The 20,937-nt window shown below is 36.3% G+C and overlaps 1 protein-coding gene across 4 annotated transcripts in view; it reads right to left on the bottom strand.

Annotated features, from left to right (window-relative positions):
* Positions 1 to 20,937, bottom strand: part of ULK4 (unc-51 like kinase 4) — a 220,806-nt gene that overhangs the window by 75,785 nt on the left and 124,084 nt on the right. For all 4 annotated transcript variants that reach the window (XR_011337663.1, XM_069859966.1, XM_069859967.1 and 1 more), the window contains one exon: positions 13,077 to 13,182. Coding sequence is in view for 3 of the 4 variants with exons in the window: in XM_069859966.1 (XP_069716067.1) it covers positions 13,077 to 13,182 (106 nt within the window). In the remaining variant the exon portion in view is untranslated. The remainder of the gene's footprint in view (positions 1 to 13,076; positions 13,183 to 20,937) is intronic.

Genomic DNA, 20,937 nt, shown 5'->3' with positions numbered 1-20,937 from the left:
CTGTAGCTGAGAGTAATGGAGCCTATGTACACAGTAACAGAACGGCTCAGACTCCCGGAGAAACTTCTGCATAAGCATTGGAAGGAGATCACATGGAATGGTTTGGTCTACTAGGCTATCTTAGCCCAAGCCACCCAGTCTTGAAACAAAACCAGTGAACTATACTGCCCTCCCTAACAAAAGCTGAACTGGATCCTGCAGCGGATCTGATGCTTTATCTGGAAATCTATTCTGTTTTGCTCTAAAGCAACTGATTTCTTCAGAGGTGAAAAAGAAGCTAAGGATATTGATGCAACTACAGTGAAAGAAACGTCCGCCATAGAAAAGAAAAGTGGGACTCAGAATTTTTTTGCTAAGAGGGTGCCCGATGCAACAGAACAGCAAAAGAAATTTGGCGTGCAAGCCCTGGTTTAGCACCTGTACTGTTTTTTTGCTGGATTAGAGTTAAATTTGTTCATATAGCTTGTATGGGGCCATGGTTTGGATTTGTGCTGAAAATTGTATTGATAATACACTGACGTTTTAGTTACATCTGAGCAGCGCTTACACAGCGTCAAGGCCTTTTTGACTCCTTGCCAGTGAGCGGGCAGGGGGTGCACAAAAAGTTGGGAAGGGGCACAACTGGGGCAGCTGACCCTGACTGTCCAAAGGGATATCCAACACAATATGACGTCATGCTCAGCAATTAAATCAGAGGGGAGTCTCATAGAAGAGTCATTGCTTCTGGACTGGCTGGGCATTGGTCAGTTGCTGGTGAGCAACTGCTCTCATTCGCATCACTTGTATTTCTTGGAGTTCATTTTCCTCCCTCTTTGTTTGTTTCTTTCCTCATTTTTTTTTAAAATATTATGATCTCCTTTTAATTGATTCTTTTTTATCTCGACCTATGAGTTTCTCACTTTTACCCTTCTGAATCTCCCCCCATCCCACCAGGGCTCAGGGGAGTAAGCAAGCTGCTGCGTTGTGCTCTGGGGTTAAACCACAATAGTACCTTTCCTTTTACCTTTACTATGCCTGCTCTGCTGGATATAGGTGTTTATTAGGCATTAATGTACTGTGGGGTCCCAGTAATATTACCAACTTGCTCCAACATAGGAAGCTTCTCCCAGAGCGTCCTTCACATGTCACTTCTTATGTGCCTTGGGCACTACCCCTGTGCACCTACATTTCTCCTCCAGCCTATTTATGCCTGGACCACTGATCCCAGAAAGCAAGTTCAGGCAAAGAAATTAAGTTCATAGAATCATAGAATCACAGAATCATAGAATCATAGAATAGTTAGTGTTGTAAGGGACCTTAAAGATCATCTAGTTCCAACACCCCTGCCATGAGGGGTTAAATCGCTTTGTTTGATAAGATGGAGGGAAGCTTGTAATGAAAGGCTTGTGTTCCTTTGTTCCTCCCACATTATCTCAAGTGAAGACATAAACATACAAGTGAAGAGATAAACATCAAGGATGATAAAATTTAACAGTAGCTTGCAACGATAAAATAATATCCTCCTTCTAAGATAATATGCTCTGCAACAGATCCAACACAGATCACTGCTTCCATCTAGGACTCAGGATTGCAATAGATATCCTACAGAAAGGTGGCATCAGGGCATTTTTGATAAGGCTACCTTCTATTTACGTGAAGAAACTTATTCTGGTTCAGAGAGAAAGTTAGTATGTCAAATGGCTCTACGGATGCTCAAAGAGTTTCAGTTCAGGAGGACACACTTTTCCAGATGGAACCAATATGCAGTGGCTAACTGTAAAAAGCAGACATCTGGTACAAATTTTGGCTCTGCTCTTTTCGAACCAGGCTTGCCCTCTGCCTTTGCTCAGCAACACTTTCAGAAAGATAGAACCAATGAAATTTAATGAAGATTGCACTTTAAAGGAGAGGGACTTTGGAAGTAGGCTACAAAAAGTGAAGCCTGTGTCAAGTGAGTTTGGATCTATGCTGAGTAAAAAGCAGCTCTGATGGGAAGACTGGAGGAAGTAAGATCTGTCAAAATGTACAGTCAACAAATTAAGCAAGAACTGGAGAGTTCAATACTGCACCAGACCGGGATAGCAGGCTACAATTCAGGCTGGGATACTGGATGTCACAGGCAGCACCAACACCAGCCAGCCTGATGGAACTGAACTAGGAGGCTGTTGCCAAGAGCTGTCAGCTACTGCCTTGTGGATGGGCTACTGTAGTTGGTTACAAGCATGACCACATGCATGCCTTTCATTAACACTGGCTTTTTTGCAGGATAGAAACCCCCCTATCAGTTTTTGCACTCAGTCCAGACCAAGTATCTCTGTATCCATGCTGATCCTGTAATGTACAGACTCAGTCTGAGTGATTGCCTGATCCTTAGCCTAGGCAGGCAAAATCTTGTAAGTAATGCTTTTCTTTCTGTATCTTGTGTCAAACCCCCTGAACCTGCCTTGATAATCTGTTCCTTTTGGTATTGTATCTCTCTTTTCCTTATCTTGCTATGACTTTTCCTCACAGTATAGACAAAACACTGCCTCTAAATTCATTGTATCTTGCTGTTTGAATCACATGCTCTCTGAACTCAACAATATTCAATGTAGTTTATGAAGAAAATGTATTATAGTAACAGTACAAGCATGTTTTTCTTGCAAGATAAATAATGGCATAAACCTATACTTCATGTCATTGTCAGTCAGATGGTGGGATCAAAATATACAATACCTTTCTGCATCTGAAAAGGACACAGCAGGTTTATTGTATTGGAAAGACTGTCGAGCCATCAGGGATAATTTTACTGTTTTTTCAATCTTTATGCAATACATACAATACCAATAGTTTTGCTGTCATCCAGGGAAATGAGTCCTATCTCATGGCTGTATCGTTGGCTAAAGAGCTCTATGTCACAATCTGCGCATGTTAGCTAGGAAACATGATCTGTCAAAAGCATGAATAAATCCATTAACAACACTTTACTGCATTACTGGATTTTTGCCATGTCTCACAGGAATAGAGGTGAGAGGTTGTTGAGTAAACAACTTGCAATATGATAAGCAAAGAAAGAATGGCCTTCAGGAAAGATAAGACAAGTTGAAACTAAATAGATGCAGGTGAACAATAAGTTTCCATTCTTTTTTTCCTTATCTTTTCAAAAGGTGGGTGGTAAGGGGTGTGGGGAGGGTATATCTTCTCATTTTGTACAATCTCCTAAAAGACAGAAAAGTGTTTTAGGCTTTAAAAAGATATCTTAATTCTTCCCCGTTCATCTTAAAAACGTAAAGGGCAGCACGTGTCTTTTTCCCCAACCAAAAAGAAGGCACAGTTAGCTGATGCAATATCTTCTAACAATGTGGGGACATCTATGGAAACATTTAAGTCCTATTTATGAAACAAAAAACCACCAACATTTATCAAGTTAGGGCCTCTTTAAATGAAAAGTTACACTGGTTTGCTTAAGACTCAGATCTGAAATCCACATCTTCGTTGATACATTTGTCTTCATAAACCATTCTTACATAAATACAATCTTGGCCCAATTAGAAAAAAAAGCTTAAGCTAAAATGAGACAAGAAGTTATTTTTTTTTTAAAAGGGTGGATAGACAAGTTTGTACCACATTTATGAGATGTATTTTTTAAAAAAAATCAAGCAGTATCATTAGGAGGGTATCTACATTTTTGTCAGAGCAGCTTAAATAACCACTGTCCCTCACTGGAGGTTTCAAGTGCACATCAGTGAGGCTCCCCCAACAGATGATTTGCAAAAACTATGTGTAGATACGCTATGGATACAAACATATATATAATTAGTTTAAAATCTACAAGGCATTGACCATATGCTGCAGAAAAAACCTATCAGTTAAGGAGTGGTAACTTGCTTAAATGACTTTAACAAGAAAGCAAACACTCACCTGAATACATAGGAACTTAAGACTCTGGAAAATCCATGTATAGACAGGGATCTATGGCTTTAGGTTTCAAAAGAAATCTACTTATAGAAATGAATTCTTAAATATGAAATGCACATAAAAATTTAACTTACTGTGTTTGGAAAAACTAAGCTAAACTATATTATAAAATCAGATTCTGAATAGCAAAAGAAAATGTTAAACAATAAAGACCACCCATAAACACTGTATTTTAAGTAAAATTTTTAAAAGAGAAAATATTTAGGTGGAAAAACAAGAACATCACAGGAAAAGTTATGAATAATAAAGACTTCAACTTTGTATTTGTCTACAAATTGAGACTTTCAAAAGGCTTTAGAAATGTCACTAAATTCAGTTTTTCCATTATGATATAATAAACTTTCTGCTTTAAAGAGAAAACAATTTTAAAGTTTAACTGTCCACAGACAGTTTAAACATATTATTTTGTAAGCTGAACATATTTTTTTAGTCCACAATTTTCCTGAAAATATCTTAGAATAGGAAAACCCCATCTGGCTGTCTAGGAGTTATGGCAAATATTGATAACATCAAAAATAAAACAAGAAAGCCCAAACCATTATTTGAACCAGTGAGAAAACTCAGATTTCATATATCTGTCCACTACATGGATCTGGTCCTGCCAAAACTGACGCTTGTTTATAGCAACTGACAAAATTAACTTCTTTCATTATGATCAAATAAGTGCATCTGAAGACCACTCTATGACAGAGTAATGATTAATGTAGTTAAATTTTGTGTATAGTACTTTATACCTTTGCAACGTGACACAGCTGAAACTGGCAATGATACATTGTTTTCAAACTGAGACAGTTCTCATAGCTAGAACAGAAAAATATATGATAGCTCTAGAACCTGTGGAATAGTAACTGTATTCAAACTGGGTCACTTTCCAAATATTAAGTGACCTTTTTAATTTCAACCCTTAATATCATCTCTTAGCTCACTAGTAATATCTGGCAAGCTACACAGGGACATCGTAACTATCTGTAACAACTTAAATTGTTTGTGTTATCAATAGTTAACTTATAGTTAATATGACAGCTACACTTTTACCTAGTTATTCATTTTCTCTCAAACTGAACAAATCTACTAGTACCAATATATGATTTGGGTTGCACTCCAGTGCAGTACTAGCTTAATGTCTAATGACAATGCTTACATTAGACTTCAAGAAAAGCACCACCTAGAATGAATGCAAAGACTACAATCTCTAGAAGGGAGGAAAAACTATTGATTTCATGAATAAGCGAGTGAAAAGGTACATAAGGCTTTATAGACTTTTTTCTTTTTCCGAGTCCTGAGTTTGTCACCAAGAAAACTTCAGATATCCATATCCTCAGATACAAAAATCAATACCTTACATTTTAACACAAACACTTCATTTCTCAAATGTTTTCTCCTTCCAAACATTATCAATCAGTGTAATTGCTCAGCCAAAACCCTAAGTTTGGCTTAAGGAATTGGAGACATTAATAAAAGGTCTACTACGCCTGACATATTAGAAATATGTAAGTTTTGAAATTGCTATATTTATTGAACTAGTTTTCCACCATTAAACTAAGCCGATCATTTACATCATCAAATTTCTGCATAGAGCCTCTCAGACTAGACTATCATAGAACCAAAAGATTTTGAATTGTTTGTTACTACTCCTTTACTTTCCATAAGTTGGGTGTTAAAATAAGATACCTAAGGCAGCTATGCTGCAAGATGACCTGCTTAGTTGGCCACAGGGAAAATACCAGGAAGCCTATTCCAGCCACAGTCCTCTTTTACAGTACAGCATTAGCAAGACAAGATATAACAACCTGTTGAGCCTTTATTAAGTTATTTTATCCTTTGAAGTCTTAGCAAGCATGCTGTGACATTTTGTGCCTTATGGGTACGGCTCCCAACAACAACAGGCTTGGTTCTACTTGAATGGCATAACTGTTTCTCACAGCAATTACCATTTCTATTTTCATCCTTTTCAGATGGCTGTATTGTTAAATATCACAGGATGACACGGGTTATTTTTTCCTCAAAGACTTCATTACTACCATGCTATTTTGACATGATTCCCACTTACCTTTTATGATACCTGACTTCTAACTTTATGCATGTGATGTTATACACTTCCACCTGAGTGACTGGCATTTTGAGTCACAAAAATATGTCTCAATACTGTTAAAAAACATTCTGAACTTCATAACATCATAGAACAGACTTCTTCAGGCTCAAGCACTGCTGACTTCTCATATAAGCTGTAACTCAAATGAACACAGTGACACACAACTGCTGTCTTTAGATCTTCAGAGAGACATCTCTGTGCGCAAGAGCTGAACTAATTACTACAGTACTGGTAGGGAGCTGTGAAAGGCATACATCCTGCATGGCAAAGGCTGTAAGGTGCACACCTCCTAAGTGAGGGATTTTCTCCATCACATCCAAATAATACAGAATCAACATCTGCAACTACTCAGACAGGATGATACAAGTCTGCCTGCATTTATTTTCTGTATTTTTAAGTCATTTTTTACTTTACATTTATCTAACTGTGAGTATTTTGTTTCTAAACATTGATTAAATACAGAAAAATTGGGTCGATGTTCTTAGTCATATTATTTCCCTAACTTATTCTCCCCATCAATCTTCTGATCCAGAGTCACAATATGTTGCATATCAACTAAGCTTTACATTTGCTTAGGGTGCTGTACAATAAGCAGGTACAAAGTACTGCCATGAAACAACGTATTTCCTATCTTCTGTCACTGAACAAATATTCCTAGACTGTATCCTGCAAATGTTTTGCAGAAAACTCCTGCTTCCCAGGAATAAATAGGGGATACTAAGGAATCAGTAAATGGCTTCAGAACCAGTCTGAATGTGTGCATGACTCCTTCACAGAATAAGTCTGTGGGTTTTATTTGCTTTGCTTTGTTTTGTTTTTTGAAGGGCGTATTAGTTCAAGCAATGTATTCTACAGCATTTTATAACTCCTGTCTTTCCCTTGCAAGTAGACTTTTCCTGTATGACTAATGAATAGTCATTTTCTTGATTGCTGCCTTAGAATGAGTTAGTTTCTCCCCTCTTTGAAGAAAATCCTGCAACTTAGAAGCCAACACCTTACTTCTACTCCTAAAATCAAAATCCCATGCAATGCCACACACCTTCTCAGTGTTTTACAGTAGTTCATTCTAATGCTGTATAGGTGGGTGAAGCAGGAAGATCTGATTTACCAAGTTAGTGCAGTCTACTGTCTAATTTCATGAACACTGACAATTTAGCAGGTGAGAGAGAGGTGGCTAGGGAGCTAGCTAGAAGCTGTTCTTAAGAAGTGCCCTATGGGCAGCATCATCAAATGTCTTTTGGAGACTGAAGCTGAAATACAATCATACATGAGGAAGTGAAAGGTAGAAGAATATCCTCCAAGGATTTAAGTGAGCTAGAAACCTTTGGGATCTATCTAGAGACTTCAAAACTCATCGTCACTTACCTATGATTAAGTTAAAGAACTTTATATGTAGGTATTTATTTTTTTTAAGGAAAAAGGTTAAAGTTGGATGTTGGTCTCATGAGTGCCACTTTCTGGATATGTAATATTTAGAAGACTTTAACAATATAATACACAAAGATATTTGAAATCTAATTAATCTCTCGACATTTGACTAAAAGTCAAAGCAGTGGACCACAAGATGAATGAGGATACCTCACCCATGAAGGTTGATCTTTCTTTCACGAGGTGCAAATGAGTTATGATGATCTGACTACAAAGTTTATTGCAGGTATCTTCCTTTTTACTAACTGTCCCTGTTTAAAGCACCTACCATGATTTTTTAATATGATATTGGATACAACAGCTACTGTAGCTGACATTCTACGTTTCCACTAAAGGCCCTTCCTTAGGAACTTCAATTTTCATTCAAACTGCTTAAAGGATCATGTACTACTAATAGTTGTTACACTTAACAAAGAGTAGTTTTTGGAGACTAGTTTTATTGTTCCAGATGTTAAACCCCACAACTTCACTTTTGCTTTATTTCCCAATATTCAATAATATTAATACATAAGGAATAAAGTTTAGGATTTGCCGAATCATATAATGAAAACTGTTTTTCAACATCTTTATATAAACAACTTCATACATAAATCATCTCCTTACAAGACCCTCATGAAAAAAAAACTGATAAACCATTCATGGAATATAATGATATTCAAAAATACCTAAAAATGTAAATTCATAAGTAAGTACTAAGCTGCAAGCAATTTACTAGACCAGCTTTGAATTACAGTGGAAACCTTTCCTAAAGATAGAATGACTTGGAATTACATTTTATACATACTGAAAATTGCTGTTTATATAAATATAGTAAATTTGAGACATTATCAGGAATAAATAGCTGCAGACAGACTTTCAGAAGTTATCAATTGTAGCCAGTAAGATCTATTTTTCAAGATTCTGTTTTGTTCATTTCTTCAGAATGAGGATCTGGATAAAGCAGCTAAAGCCTTTGAAACACATTTCTCTACACTTTAACATACTATGTCCAAACTCTTCCTGTAAGCAAAATGCACATGATGTGACAGTTAGAATAAATAATTTCCTTGCTTTTGAATATGACCCAGAGACAAACAAGACTCAAAGATTGAAAGCATTGCTAACTACAGACAATTAAGATGATTTAACATTTTCTATTTTTAATTTGTACACAGTACTTGAAAAACAAACAAACAAAAAAACCCAGAAACACAGCATGAAAAGAAAGAAAAGTAACAACCCCCCTGAACTGATGGCAAAATAATGAGTTTTTATAACTGTGAAATGTACTAGAGTATAAGAGTTTTACTTCACCAAGTACTGTGATGCACTTGGCTATTTATTACTCACCTACAGTAGTCCTACAACTTCTGCTTAATTGCTGATGATTCTGGCATCTAGAACCAGGTGTTCATTTTATAATCAACAAATATTAAACCTTCTAATATGACAAGTGCTAATTAATACATAGCTGGCTGTTTCATGACCAGTAGAATTAACAATACCTACAGATTTGCATCCTTTACCCCTGCTTACTTTCATGGTAATAACACACCATCCGTGTCACTGATGACTCCATTTCCCTACTTCCAAAACCTCAGCACTGCTTCACCCTACATCTATATGCATGTGCTATAGCGGGAGCTCCTCCCATGCATTGCATGATCCTGTGGGGTCATTACACAGGTAACCTCCTCAGGCGTTGACCCAGAAACTGTTGAACTCAGTGTTACAAACTTCTCTCTTTCCTTCAGCTAGTCATTATCATAGAATGAATGCATAATTTGTATACTTGGACCTCTTTGGTCTCACAAGTTAACTTAAAATTGTTCAATGATTTCAAAACTTGGGGAAAGGGAGGGAAGTAAGAGACTGGTAGACAGAAGCCAAGACAGACAGAAATATGGTAAATCTCATACTCTTAGAAGAAATGCTAAAAATTATCACTGTTGTCTTGGCTTTTTAGCATCTCACCTTAACTATTAACAAGAAACCCATATATTACTCCCAGTCTCCTTATTGAATGCCACCTTCAGTAATTAAACTGAATCACATTATTCCCCTCTGATTTTTAAGTGGAAATTGTCGTTAATGTTAACTGAACAAATGTTTAACAGCTGATAACATAAGTCTAGGCCATTTTAAATTTCCTTTGTGACTCTAGTTGCACATGTTCTTCTCTGTTTCACCTTTAAACATTAAAAGTGGTTATCATTACATGTCTGATGCATCATCACACAAAAGGACACAGTTCAGGGGAGAGAGAAATTAATGAGAGACAATCCATCCTGTATGCAAGTTGCTGAAATGCAAAATCATATCATTATTACTAATATGACATCACAGAAGTAGTAATGAAGCAAGTGCCATCATGGAAGATTTCCTTGAGAAAGGGTAAAGTTCAACACGTAAGCTGCAACCCATTAAAAAAGATGGGTTTAGAACTCCTTTAAACGTGAGAGATTTCTGAAGGGGAACAGGCATAGAAGGAAACAGTGACAAAAGTCTCTGAATGATCTGCCTGTAAAAATACTGCTCCTTAGCAGCTGAAGAAAGGCTGACACAGAATCTGAAAGAAATCCCGACTGCTAATATCTGGACTCTTGGAAACCAAAAACCTTGACAGGACTGTCCCCCTAACCTGAGTTCCTTATAATGTTTAGCAAGTATTTAAGGTTTTAATTTCTAAAGCTTCATATATACATTAATTAATTATCACACTGTAATGGGGAAATAAGGGAAATTGATGACCCATAATACTCTGTCTTCAGCAATTTTTTTTGAAGGCAGCATAATAGCTCATGAATGTTGAATACTTTCATTTACAGCATAGGTACAGAATGTTAATAGGACAGAATAACATGCACCTTCAGCAAGTTTGAAGATGACATTGAAATGATGCAAGGAGTTGATATGATGAAGGGTTGAGGCAACATTCAGAAAAAGCTCAAGAAATGGGCTGACACAAACTTTAAAAAAAGTTTATCAAAGGCAAATACAAAGTTGTGCACTTGGGAAGGAATAACTTCACATAACAGTACAGGCAAAAGCTAGAAATACACACAATATGGCCCACCCTCCTAAACATCATGGTTGCCCTCCTCTGGACTTGCTCCTGTCTGTCAACATCTTTCTTGAAGTCTGAAGCCTAAAATTGAACACAGAATTCCAGATGCAATCTCCAAGTGCCTTATAAAGGAGAATACTTTCCTCAGTCTTCCAGTTATTCTGTCTTATGGCAGTTCTGATTTGCCTTTACTGCTGCAAGGGCACACTGATGACTCATGTTCAGCTTTTCCATTTGGATTCCAGACTCCTTTTTGGCAAGAAGTAGCTTTGTGTCCATTTTACTAGATCACGTTCATTTAAAAATCACAGAGCTGAACATCAAACAGAGTGATGGAGGAAGTTTAACATTTTTCTTGTAGGGAACACTATATATTTACAGTTGGTAATGAAAAAGATAAGAAGTCCTCCAGTTCGTATGGGGTAACTTTTCTCCCTTTTTCATTGAAAGAAATTCTTACAGTCTTCAATTACAAGATCAATATTCTCACAACATTCTTGCAAACTAAATTTCAGAAGTTCTTTACTTGACAATTACTCAATCAATAAACCACTGGCCAAAATCCAGGTTTCCAGGACTTGGAAGATTAGCCAGTGGGGAAAGGGAACGAGAGAAGACAGGGACATTTTATTTGAGATTTTTGGCTGCTGTACTGTTTATCCTAGTTGGGAGGCTGAAGTTTAGTGAGCCCAAGCTAGTGTTACCCAGTCACTAATAGTCTGTAAATATTACTGGAATAATTTCTAACATTGCTAAAGGAAAAGACAAAAGACTCTAACAATGTTTCCATCCCACTTTCTTAATTTGGAAACTGGTAAGATGGAAGAGATGTGTTTTATTTTTGGAGGAGATAAGAAGTACAAGAACACTGATATACTACCAGCAGCATAAAAAGTATATGTGAACTTGCTCTGAGAGACAATAGAGAAGAGATACTTAGGGAGTGGATGTAGTTTTGCCATGTTGTTTAATAGTTTTGCATCTAACTTGCCATGCAGAAAGGCAGAACATATTAATTTGAGTGAGAGATCCTTATTATGTGATTACAGTGCTTGTGGGACTTGAGCTAACTTCCTTGAATGTCATTGTGCAGTTTTAACAATTTATCCTGTTGCAGCCCTCAGCAATGCTGCCTTGGGATTCTGCTCAACTCAAAGGAGACAAACCCAAAGACAGGAAAAGCAGCACTTGCATCTAAACCTGAAGAAGCCCCAAGCAACTCCCAGCGTGACAAGCAGTTTGCTGAGAAATAATCAAATAATCAGAATCCTATGAATCACTCCTCTCCAATTCAGTTATATTTTCCTCTTCTTCCTTTGTCTTCCAGCCTATTCTCACACCACTAACTTCAGAGTGGATCTGTTTCAAACAGAGGAACATGTTACTAGCTATCATATCAAGTTCCAGTTCATCTCCTAAATGATACCACTGTCCTTCCAGTGCCTTCAAAGTAGAATGGACCATGAATTCATGTCTCCCACTTTCTGAGTGAGTGCTTTAACTGCCAAGGTAATTATGAAAATGAGGGCATGACCACTGCTGCTAATGTTGATGGAGTTTTAGGCTGGAACGTGTTCTGATTTTTTTTTTCCCCCCCAAACACATAAGTAAGGCAGATCCAATTCTTCAAATTTGCTCATCACCATCAGTGTTTATGCTTCAACCATTAATCATCTGGTTCCTTCTCTGATGAGGTAACTATAGAAAAACTACACTCTGATTGTTACCTTCCCACACTCCACTCAGTCTTAAGAGACTCTGAAAAGCTTTTCGCTCAACCAACCCTTGGCTTCACAATAGTCTTACCTGTCTCTTCACTGCCTCTATATACAAATTTCTGCCTTTTGCTTCTGGAGTATCCTATATTCTGCTATGCCAGCAGTCTGTCTCTTTGATTTGTTCTATACAAATAGTACAAATAATAGTGTAGATCTGTATTGCTACATATTACCCACTCAATAAGGATAAACAAAAGCGACACTATCAATGTGCATAATCCTAAACAAGTTTTTAAATTTATAAAGATTTGCAACAGCAGAAACTTTCTCTTCATTTTGTAAACCAGAACCAATTTCAAAATACAAGGAGCTTCAATAATAAAATAAAGTAAAATGAAGGTATGGAACGGTTTGTACACTCAGACACTGCAGTCAGTTTGGACACCACCCCATCAGTCTATATCACTGGACTGGAACAGAAGCAAGCTTTTTTAAAAGTGTAGAAATATTGTATAACTTATTTCTTCACAAGTTTGAGCATTGAGGAATGGAAGAACTCTTAAAGGCTCTCTGTGTCTGCACTGTTATGGTCAGAGTTCTAGCCCACTCCTTTCCAAAGCCATTCTTCATAGGCATAACGTAACCTTCAGTCAGTAATTCTTTTATAACCACTTTTCTTGGAGAAGCAGCTTTCTAAAAGCCAAATTTAAAATCAAATAGTAAGGGAGGTAGATAAAGTGATGAAGAATACCAGTCAGTTACAATGTGATTATCTAACAACCACTATAGAACATAAATACATACAAGTCTACAGTTTCATATAGTGCTAGGTATACTAAAGATAAAGACAACATACCTTCTTCAAAGAGTAACATCATATTTGTGCTTTTGTTAGCAACTACGTTATTCAGTAAGGCGACTGCAGTTTGCGTTGTATTCCCAAGTATACTCTCTTGGTGTTCCTATTAAAAAGACAGAAAACTCAAATTAAAAATAATCTACTTCTCCTTTTTTGTTTAGAAGATGACTATTCCCTTAAAAAATGCAGCAATACAAAAGCAATACTCTTTCAGTCTCTTAAAGTTCAACATTTAAAATACTGGAAAACCAGCCAAATACCTTAGTAAAGAATACCAATTTCAGGGAGTCAGTCTAAAACCTTGGAAAAAGTCTTCTATGTTCATTTGAACTGAAAGAGTTCCTAGATAGCTCTAAACTTTTAGGACTTCTAGAAATGGCATAGAGTTTTATCAACCTAATCTCTATATTTAGGAACCAGGAATACTTCTCTTTGCATATTATTTCTTTTATTAATGGTATTGATTTTACTCTTTTCAGTTTCAGCTTGATAATTCACAGTAAGTTGTGGGATCTATTTGTCGTTTTTGCTTGCGTATGTTCATAAGTAAATGGTAATTTCACATGTACATTAAAGACCTATTTCTGTATTGAACTGCATCACTTATTATGTCTTTCCTATGCTTGATGATTGCTTCAGTGATTTTTCACAGTTTTCTGAGACTATACTGGTAAGGGCTTCCATCAGGGTTTATAAGAAATTTATTTTCCTCTGTTTAGTTAACACACTTGCACACTCAACCTGAAAAGGGCGGATAATGCAATGCAGTCAAAATACTTATTTATTCACACTAGCCACAGTAGTAATTCACGTAACTTCCAAGAAGCCAAAATAGGAAAAGCTTTTCCAAATCTGTATCTAGATATACATATAAGCTTGAATATATTTCAAATCTCCCTAGAGAGTTCAGGAAATACGTTGTCCAATCTTTCAGACTCAAAGCCAAATAGAAACACATAGACAAAATGAAAATAAGACCGTTAAGAAAAACCTGTTATATTTCAGGTACTGGAATTTTCACATGCACGTAGGTGACTTCCATGCTTCCCTTTCCCCTCAAATGTCTCCATATACTGATATCACTCAACTATTTAGCTGCCACAGAATATGCCACCTGTTCTGATCCATTGCCTGTCTGATAGTAGGCGTTTGAAAAAAGCTATTTTTCCAGTTGAACCAGAAAAAAGATTATTGACCTGAAGTTGGGTTAAGTATTTGAGATGACAATCAAAGGAACATTCTCCCTGAAAGTTCCTTCAGGAAATGAGCACCAGTGGCCAGGAATAGTTTGTTTTCTACATCTCTTTGCTCAGGTATTTATGACCTTCTGTCTCAGATGTATGCTTGAGAACAACAATCTATCCTTCTTCAAGATAATCTTATTGACCATCTAAATACCATAGCTGGCACAGAATTAGGCTGCTTGACTGTTAGCCAGCAGCAATCACAAAGAACATATTTTACTCTTCTTCCAAGAATTCACTTCAAGTCGACCTATGAATGGCATTTAGAGGGGTATCTCTAGTTTATAAGACACTTTTTGGGGTTAGGCCAGGAGTAGGTCAACAGCACTGCACTTAGAATAAGCCACAGTATTTGAATTCCTGCCGGGAAATATCATATAACTCGTTACAATAAATTCTTAACTAAGACAATCCTGATTTTTATTTCTTGACTGGTCTGATAAAATTCAGGACACTGTGAAATGCACCTTCAATGCCACTTTTGGAAGTCCATTATTACAGTGGTATAAAGGGTTATGCTATGTGAAGAATAAATATTTTCCTTTAAACATTTAACTGAAGGAAAAGTTTTGACAGGGAGAGGCTCAGACGGTAGCTTTCAGAGCATTAATTTCTGTTTCTGCACTCAAAACCTAAAATCAAATGCTATTAGTTCCTGTAAATACATTGAAATATACACGATAAAGTATAGTACGTTAACAGATAACGAAATATATAAACATATACAGCCTCCTATTCAACTTCAGGCTTTATTTTCTATTCACACTAGAGCACTTTAAAATGGATCATAAGGACAAGAAACACAGAAGAGTAGCTCACTGTCTTTTGAAGGACTGTAGTTTCCTACCAAACCCTAAAAAAATTATTTCCAAGAGCCCCAAAGTTCTATTTACTTTACACAGCACTTCAAGATGTTATTTATGATTTCTGTAAAGAGTACAATAAATATCTGTTCCTCTGAAAGATGAAAATACAGCCTGATAAATTTAAAAGCAATGCTGGAAAGTAAAACACTACATTCTTCAAAAGATAAGGTAACCAATACAGAAAAGAGATACCATAAAGCCGTAGTAGTAAAAAATAAATTTGAAGTTACTTCCTACAGACAGCTAAAGGGTAAGAAAAACATTTTTTTCAAAAGAGCAACAATATGTATATCTGGTAGTCTATCATCACAATATCTTATTAATTCTCCTAAAGAACTTTTAGAAAACAATACATTAAAAGTAAGAATGACTATTTGTGTTATTGAAGATAATGATACATAGACTGAAACTTCCACAGGAGCCAAAAGGAGAGCTGACTCAAATATTTCCTTTGCGAGTACAATATTTCTATTGCTGCCCTATATATTTGAAGTAAACATCTTCTAGTAAAATTCTCTTTTGAGATATGCAATTAAAAGTGAAGTTGGTAGTTGCTTACGGTTGCAAACTTTTGCACTCACCAGGTTAGTAAGATTAAAAAGAATCCATCTTTGCTTTTAATGAAGATCAATTATACTAAACAACCCTCTACTGAAAGACTAGCACTGATGCTTTTACTTACATCAAAGCCTATGTAACAAAGCTTATCTTACTCTTAACACATATCAACTAGAATTCAAGATGCAATGTAGATATCTTGAGGAAAGGAAATGGTCTCTTAATGAATAATCTTACAAACTGTATACTCAACTGTTCTACTAGAGTTTTAACATATGTATCATAGCTGGTTTGTGATAAGATACTAGGTTTCAAGAAGCTAGAGGTATGCTTTACTTATCTCAGTCATCATTGATTGCTGTTAGACTTGATTTTAGGGGTTTATATAAAAATATTTGACTTCTTCATAATCTATCAAGAAGCAAAGCTGATCTAATTTGTGTGCACAGCACCATATACTGTGGACATTTAACGAACAGTGCACTTGACAGCTTTAATAAAACATAGCATTTGCCAGCAGAGATAATTAGAATTGAAGCAGCAAAATTCTAGTGTTTGGCAACACAGATGAAACAACTTCATTAAAAAGCACAGCTTTGGCGAATAAAAGGCTGGAAAGCAGTGGACCCTGAAGAATCAGCTTTCTCAAAACTAATTGCTTCAGTGCTTAAAAAGGACAGCTATGAAATACCAAGGGCATAACAAGGAAATACTAGTATTTAAAGAAAGAACCACAGAAGATAAATCAGGCTTCTCAAACAGGATTGCACTGTATTTAGGCCATTAAACTTTTCATTCTTATTTTGAAGGGCTGTACGTTAACAAAAGAAATCAGTAGAAGTATGTTTTTAAAGCCACTTAGGTAAGAGGGTGTGAATTAGTGAAGTGGGAATATGAACCATGCCAAGATACTATGAGTAAAGCTGTCGTTTCCCTTCTTTTAAGTGGATTAGAACTTAGAACAGTATAGGCATACAGTGTTTTAATTACATTTTAGATAACAAAAGAGGCAGCAATTGCAATAAGAAGTTAGCAGTTTGGAAGATTTCACATATGCACCTCCTACTTGTGTATCTAAGAATCCAGAAGAAAACACATTAACAGCTATGTTTACAGATATACTGTAGTTAAATCTAAGGACAACAGTACTAATGCTCATTCATTATCATCAGAGTGAATAAACTTTAACTACAAAGGGCTGTCCTTCTCAAGCTTACATATGCCCTGTGAATGCAAGTGAGGGAAAAAATGCAATGTAACAAGATGGAGGTTTATTTTTTCACACACTAAATCCATTTAAATAATAAAATTATAGAAATGAAGCATATCCAAATTACATTTACTAAAACATGCCATTTTTACATTATGTTTTTTTGGCACAGTGCAGTTGAGAGAAAATAAATCAAAACATTAATGCTAACAAGAACCTCTAACAGGAGCAGTTTAATATTGCATTGAACATCAATATACGATACTACTCTGTATATATGAAACAGCAGATCAGAAACTTTTCCAGACATAACCGAAGAACCCTTCTGTATGAGACAGTATTATTAGTATGCAGCCTGCAAGGGACATTCACAACAGCATACACACTGCTTTTCAATCACAAGAGGAAGGCCACTGAAAAACAAATTTAACCCAGCTATGTACTTTATTGGCTAATCTGGTCTTTAACATTTTATGGGGTTTGATGCATGAGACCAGTTATACATAAACTGAAAGCTTATACATATGGATCTCCAACACTAAGGTTATACTGTTCTTCTGATTGATTATCTCAGTCAGAAATAAGCCCAGTCATATCACTTGCTACGCTACTTTTCAAAAATCAGCCTTTTTCAAGAACACAGTTCTAACAGCTCATATTTCCAAATGTTTTCCTCTGGTTACAGTCATACAATAAGGAGCAACTACTAATCTGAAAGCCAGCTTTTGGAATAATCATGCTTCTCAGATGTAACACAACAGTGTCCACACATATTTGGTTCACACATGAAGATCAGGAGTCTTGCAACTTTCACAGACATTCCTGTTAGAGTACTGAGAGGGGGAGGAGAGAACCTGTATTCTTAGTCACTAAGTGCTTAGGGTAAGTCAAACAAGGACAGGGAAACAGTAGTAGTTTTGAAGGACTGAAGGAGAAATGATACTGTTAATAAGAACCTAGGATGTCAAGTACCAAACAACAGAAAGCAGTAATGTTAGGCTTAGGTTTTCTTCTCCTAGTCATTGCACCAGGCAGTGCAAAATTTCACAAGATACTTCTCAAGAAGTACATCCAATTTTGAGAAGTGTATTAATTTACAGGTGTTTTCTCTTGCCACCCTTAAGATTTTCATAGAATCTTTTTTTTTATTATTCTGGAACTCATTTGTTACACCCTTTTCATTTCTTCAAATTCCTTCTTGTCTTTGAGCCTAACATACAATTTTATCTGTATTAATGTTCAGAATCTCAGGAGATATAAGGAAGAAAGGTAACATTTACAACAAAAAGAGTTCTAAAGAACGTTGCCTCTGAGGAATGAAAAGATGAAATTTGTTACTTTTGGAAAACTAGCCCCTGTCAAGATTATACAAGTCCTTCTTTTGTACAATGATTAAGAATGTGTGTCCTTCCTCTTCCAATTTTATTCCCAAATCCTGTGAGAACACAGCTTCAATGAATGGACATGTGAACAAGAACATTATTTTTAAAGCTATCTATTAAAAGGGTAACTACTTTTCCTCCTTTAAGAGGACTACTTCATGTTTCAAAGTTGTAGTTGAAAAAAACATGCTACTACAAGAAAGAAAAGTAGCAACTTAAGGATTACAGAAGTGTCCTATGTCAGTAAGCATAAGATTTCCAGACTATATGAAGACAACATGAACCTGCTCAGAATTAGAGGTAGACAGTCTTCAAGGTTAAGTGGCTTGTTATTGACAGTATTTTCTGTAAGTTGAAAAGAGAAAATGCCAGTATGTTAATACACTTTTTAAATTAACAGATAATTTTTATAGTGTAAGCTACCAAAGTCCTAACTCTTTAGTAAGAATCCCTTTTTGTCCTTGCTTTTGCTTTGTATTTATTTGACCAAAAGAGCCTAGCTACCTAGCTATTGTCATGAAAGTTCCTGTGAGTCAATTTTCAGTGCCACAGTCACCTTGGGGAAAAAAAAACAAAACACCCAAACCAACAACAAGAAACTGATGGTCCGATACACTGAAATACATGTACTATTTTTTGTCTAATGTTTGGACACAGCCAGGTAGATTTTGTTGCAGCACAACAGAGAAAACAAGAAACAGTCATGCAATCTTACAATCACTATTACAGCTGAAGTGCAATGCAATTCAGAAGTATATTTCTCAATGCAATGTCATTTCTTCTTCATACAGAATTACAGCTAAATTTCTGGCTCCAATGAAACCTCGAAGTTTCTTTTGCTCCTGAAAATCTTCAGGAAAGAAGTCATTCTCAAAGGAAATTTTCTTTACAGTCAACAGAGGGAGCTTTAGAAGACTCAAGTAGAGTCAGGCTCTTTCACTGGGAGGACAATCTAAAGCTATTTGCAACAAAAACGTAATTTTCTCTGTTACCTAGAAAGAAGTATCCAAGCATTTATTTTCCTGAGTAAGCAAGCTATTGATTGTGAATTACATTTAGAAACTCCCTTAACAGAAAAATTTAATCAAGACTGAAGAGACAGTAAGGAAAAGAAGCTATATACATAATCTCACTCTGGAGAATAAACTTTCTATATCAAGGAAGATTCCAGCATCCTGGAAGCATTCATGCTGGTATGTTCTGAAGCAATAAAGTTCTAGAAGTAATTAATACCACCACAGCAGTAACTTCATATTTGGTATCACAGATCTGTAGATGCCTTGCAGAGTATGACGTGAAGCATTTGAACTGCAAAGTCATTTGGGAGCTGCAATCAACCATTACACCAAGAAACTGCCGTACCAAAATATTCGTTTCTCAGATTTGTGTTTTCAGTGTTAATTAAAGCTAGTTTTTAAACAACTTCAGAATGACAGATACCAATCAACTGATACCCTTTTTTTTCCACATGCATTTTTCTTTGATGTAAAAGACACTTTGCCACAAAGAAGTTTAGATGAGTTGGGGGAATTTTCTGGTGAGATTTTTAATTTAGGGAACATAGATTCATTAGACTTATTCAAAGGATCTTATTAAAACTTTTGAGTGGCAAAGGTTTGAAGGGTTCATAATGGATTTTCTGCTTAAAATCACAAAAAGAGACGTATACTTAATAGGGTATTAAGTCAGGGGACTCACCTAGGATACTGAAAATCTAGCTTCACATCACTGTTGGTATTGGGCTGTGCAGTGATTTGAACACTGCTCTTCTATACTCTGCATTCCTGAATCCACCATCAGCTGTTAAGGAATGGGTCTCTGCCTCTTCTCGTTTCTCTGTAGATAACTAGTTGCTAAATTAGTGGTTAAAAGCAGAAACTGAGACTGACTGAGTGATTATCCTACCCACTGTGCTGTGCAAGATCCACATTGAAATCTTTCTCTGACATTTTCCCTAGCAACTGAAAAATCAAAAGAAAATACTAGACTTCTGTGAAGGAGTAAAAGGAATTGGAAAAAATTGCATCCCCTAATCTCAAACTGAATGTTCTTCTTCTTCACAGACCTAAACTCAGCGGCACTGGAGAAAAAGGTGTTGAACTGGAAGTTATGGGCTGACAAAGAAACATGGAGAAATGGAATCTGTCTGAATGAGTAAGGAATGTTTTTGCTTAACATAATTTAGCTGGACGAGGGGAGGTAGAGTCAGGCTTTCAAAAGCGGGAGAAAAAACAAATTTATGTATTTAATTTTTTTTTTTTACCCTTTGCTTTATCACAGAATCATAGAATAGTTTGGGTTGGTAGGAACCTTAAAGGTCATCTAGTTCCAACCCCCCTGCCATGGGTAGGGATACGTCCCACTAGACCAGGCTGCCCAAGGTCCCATCCAACCTGGCCTTGAACACCTCCAGGGTTAGGGCATCCCCAACTTCCCTGGGCAACCTGTGCCGCTGCCTCACTATTGTCATCGTGAAGAATTTCCTCATTACGTCTTCTATCCCCAAAATACTACTTAATTTGAAATACATTGTCTTTTCACACATTCACCTTTACTCAATTTGTGAATGCAACAGAGAATGTTGATAATTAGATTATT

The sequence above is a fragment of the Phaenicophaeus curvirostris genome, chromosome 6 (genome assembly GCF_032191515.1).
Source record: "Phaenicophaeus curvirostris isolate KB17595 chromosome 6, BPBGC_Pcur_1.0, whole genome shotgun sequence".
NCBI classification, from domain to species: Eukaryota; Metazoa; Chordata; class Aves; order Cuculiformes; family Cuculidae; genus Phaenicophaeus; species Phaenicophaeus curvirostris.
This window is presented reverse-complemented; position numbering and strand designations above follow the sequence as displayed.